The 3,463-nt window shown below is 37.4% G+C and overlaps 1 protein-coding gene across 1 annotated transcript in view; it reads left to right on the top strand.

Annotated features, from left to right (window-relative positions):
• Positions 1–3,463, top strand: part of LOC125041606 (argininosuccinate lyase-like) — a 9,316-nt gene that overhangs the window by 5,252 nt on the left and 601 nt on the right. Inside the window, exons 3-8 of the mRNA XM_047636703.1 lie at positions 878–1,048; positions 1,450–1,581; positions 1,751–1,851; positions 2,215–2,408; positions 2,843–3,042; positions 3,378–3,463. Of these exons, the coding sequence (XP_047492659.1) occupies positions 878–1,048; positions 1,450–1,581; positions 1,751–1,851; positions 2,215–2,408; positions 2,843–3,042; positions 3,378–3,463 (884 nt within the window). The remainder of the gene's footprint in view (positions 1–877; positions 1,049–1,449; positions 1,582–1,750; positions 1,852–2,214; positions 2,409–2,842; positions 3,043–3,377) is intronic.

The raw sequence follows: 3,463 nt of genomic DNA on the forward strand, positions 1-3,463 counted from the left end.
GTAGTTATAAAGAGTATATATTTTTAAGTATGGTCTAGAAGTATCATTAAACAGTGATAGAAAGTAAAGTTTGAGTTTTAGGGATGCTGTTTAGCTAATTAGTGTTTCTGCTAATCCTGTAGAGCAATGATCTCCCACATAATGGCAATATTGCAAAACTACTCCATCATTTCCTTGTTTTCACACACGCTCACACGTACTCACACATGCTCACACACATTCACACACACGCACACATGCACACACACATGCTCACACACATTCACACACACGCACACATGCACACACACATGGTAGCTACTTAACCCAATGCCGATGGGTATGATGTGTACATACGTGCTATGCCCACTGTGTTACTTGTTTAATTGTTTTTACACATAGATGGCAACACTTGTACTAAGTCACCAACAAGCCAGTTACGAGTTCTGCCTGTCTCCCCGTTTACCCTTTTCTTTGATTTACGAAAATATTTTTCGTTATCTTAATTTGCTGTTACTAATGTTTAAAACATTATAGTAATTATCATTCTTATAATAAAAATAACATCATTGATATTCATAGCACTAGTAAAAGATACATTTTTCCCACCAATTCAAATCAGGTAAGGTCACAAGGTCTACTAAGAGACATTTCACAAAAAATATAAAAAATGAGCACAGCATTTTCCCCCTTTTTTTATCCATTTTCCCCGGCGGCATATATGGTTTATGTTACTTACCCTCTTTAATTTAGGAGAATGTGCCTTGCACCAGACCATAGTATCAGTGTCTTTAAGATTTATAGAGGATGAAATAGGGAAAACGCCCTTGAAGATAAAGATTTCTGTAGAAAGTCGAATTAGTTACATGCATAATCACATGTTTTTTATGTTTTGCAGGGTAGCATTGCCTATGCCAAAGCCCTGAAAAGAGCGAATTTATTGACGGAAGACGAATGCACCGCTATTATTCAGGGATTAGAAGTCGTGCACAGTGAATGGGAACAAGAAATCTTTGAGACGCAACCTCAGGATGAGGATATCCATACTGCCAATGAGAGGAGACTGAAGGTGAGCAAATGGGCAATGAACCGCATTCATGTTGACAAATGTAGAAAAGGTATGAATGGGAATGAATATCTTCACAATACAAGAGATGTATTTGACCGGTTTCGATTCTATCTTCGTCAGAAATACATTAAATACATGTATTTCTGACGAAGATAGATATTCATTCTCATTCATAGCCTTTTCTACAAATGGGCAATGTCGAGTTTTTCATGCTCCGTCTCTGTCGTGTTTGTTTTTCTGCTTCTTCCTCCCCCTCATTTTATTTAGCTTCATCCATCCCTAGTTCTTTCTATCCACCGTCATTCCCATTTATATCTCGTTTTTTATTACCCTCCATTCTCTTCTCTCTCTCTTTCTATCTTGTGTATTTTTCCTCAACTAAATCAGCTCTTTGATTTTAGGAACTTGTTGGTGAGGTAGGAGGCAAAGTACACACTGGTCGGAGTCGTAATGACCAGGTGGCGGTCGACATGAAGTTGTGGCTGCGGGAACACTTAGCGGAAATTGCAGAACATCTTACAGTTCTTGCAAGGGTAGGGCAGAGTTGTGTGTGTGTGTTTTTTCTTACTTATAGATAGATAGATAGATATTTGAATGTATTGTTATATTAGTATATAGAGATATAAGGTATGAAATTAGTGATGATCTTGATTTTATTGGATGTAGATGAATTTGAGCCATGTAACAATTGTTCCTTGAAAGGTCTTAGTGGGACGCGCAGACAGAGAGAAGGCAGTCCTCATGCCAGGATACACACACTTGCAACGTGCGCAGCCTATTCGATGGTCTCATTTGCTACTGAGGTGTGTGTGGACTCTCATCGCAGTATGACTTTAAGTGTTAGTTTGAAATAGAAATTTAGTAAAGGCAGTGATGATTGTTATCTTCATTATTTGGAAGCGAAATCCAATTTGGGAAGTTTGAATTACATTTACATATTCTTTTAAAGATGAGGAGAAGTTCTGGTTACCTTTCAGGTATTCTGTACAACATGAGTCATTTTTTCTATTTTTCATATAGATATTCATGATATGTAGTATATATGCCATAGGTTAAATATGTTGGAACTATACATCTTGAAATTTATTGTGTTCTTTGTTCTTGAAAGATCTGGCTAAAGGTTCCTTTTTGGTCTAACAAATTGACTTTAACTTTTTCTTTTTAAGTCATGCCTGGCCCTTAGCGACTGACCTGGATCGCCTGAAAGAGCTATATTCTCGTGTCAATGTATGTCCTCTTGGGTCAGGAGCTCTTGCGGGCAATCCATTTTGCATTGACCGTGAGCAGTTGGCGCAAGACCTGGGCTTCAAGAGTATCACGGAAAACAGTCTTCAGGCTGTCAGTGATCGAGATTATGTAGGTGAGTGTGTATGGAAAATAAAGTGTAATGAGCATGATGTAAAATGTGTTACAAGTTTGTTGTCTAAAGCATTTGATATATTTACTGCATGTTTATACTGATGATACATAACTATTGGTTTGTAACTTTAGCATGGTGTAAATAAATTGCAGTTTATTTGCTCTCCATACGTATTTATTTTTAACAGAATTTTGAATTGTATGTGCATAACATGGGATTTAGTTTTTTTTTTTTTTTTTTTTGTACTATTTCCTTTTTGAAGAATTAATTCTTTACTTATGCAAACCTGCATGCTGTTATTTATTCTTTAGTAAAACCAAAGCCTTAGGGTTCAGGTGAAAACAGCACAAAAGCATTGCATGGAATTGAGTCGACCTGCAGCACAATATAACTGCATCCTCACCTGTAGTTCCACCCTGCACATCTGTTTCCAGTGGAGTTTTTGTTCTGGTCCAGCTTGGTGGGTTCACACCTCAGCCGCCTGGCAGAGGATGTCATCCTGTATTCTACCCGTGAGTTTGGATACATTAAGCTCTCTGATGCTTATTCCACTGGGAGCTCCCTCATGCCGCAGAAGAAAAATCCGGACAGCATGGAGCTCATTCGAGGGAAAGCAGGAACCTTGACAGGAAATGTGAGGTTCTCTGAGGCTTATGACTGTTCTTTGTGTATTCTGTTTATTGGTGTCCTGTTGTTGTCTTTCCTTTACATTTTTTTTATTCATTAGTAGGATGTTAAAGATTTTTTTTTACTTTTTATAGAATGTTTTAGGCTTACAAGTGTAAGGCTGCATCAAAATAATTTTTGTGGTTGTATGAATGCTTTCCGGCTAGTATTTGTCCTTCATTTCCTACATACCTTATCTCACTTCAGTTTATTTATTTTAATCTTTATTTCTTAAAGATCTTTATGGTTCCAGCCTCTATTACCAGTATTTAACATTACATTTTTATCTGGGCAATCCATCAGCTGTGCGGTTTCTTGACTGTGCTGAAAGGTCTCCCTTCAACATACAACAAAGATCTGCAAGAAGACAAGTTGAAGATGTTTGAAAC

Source organism: Penaeus chinensis, chromosome 1 (assembly GCF_019202785.1).
Source record: "Penaeus chinensis breed Huanghai No. 1 chromosome 1, ASM1920278v2, whole genome shotgun sequence".
Lineage (NCBI taxonomy): Eukaryota > Metazoa > Arthropoda > Malacostraca > Decapoda > Penaeidae > Penaeus > Penaeus chinensis.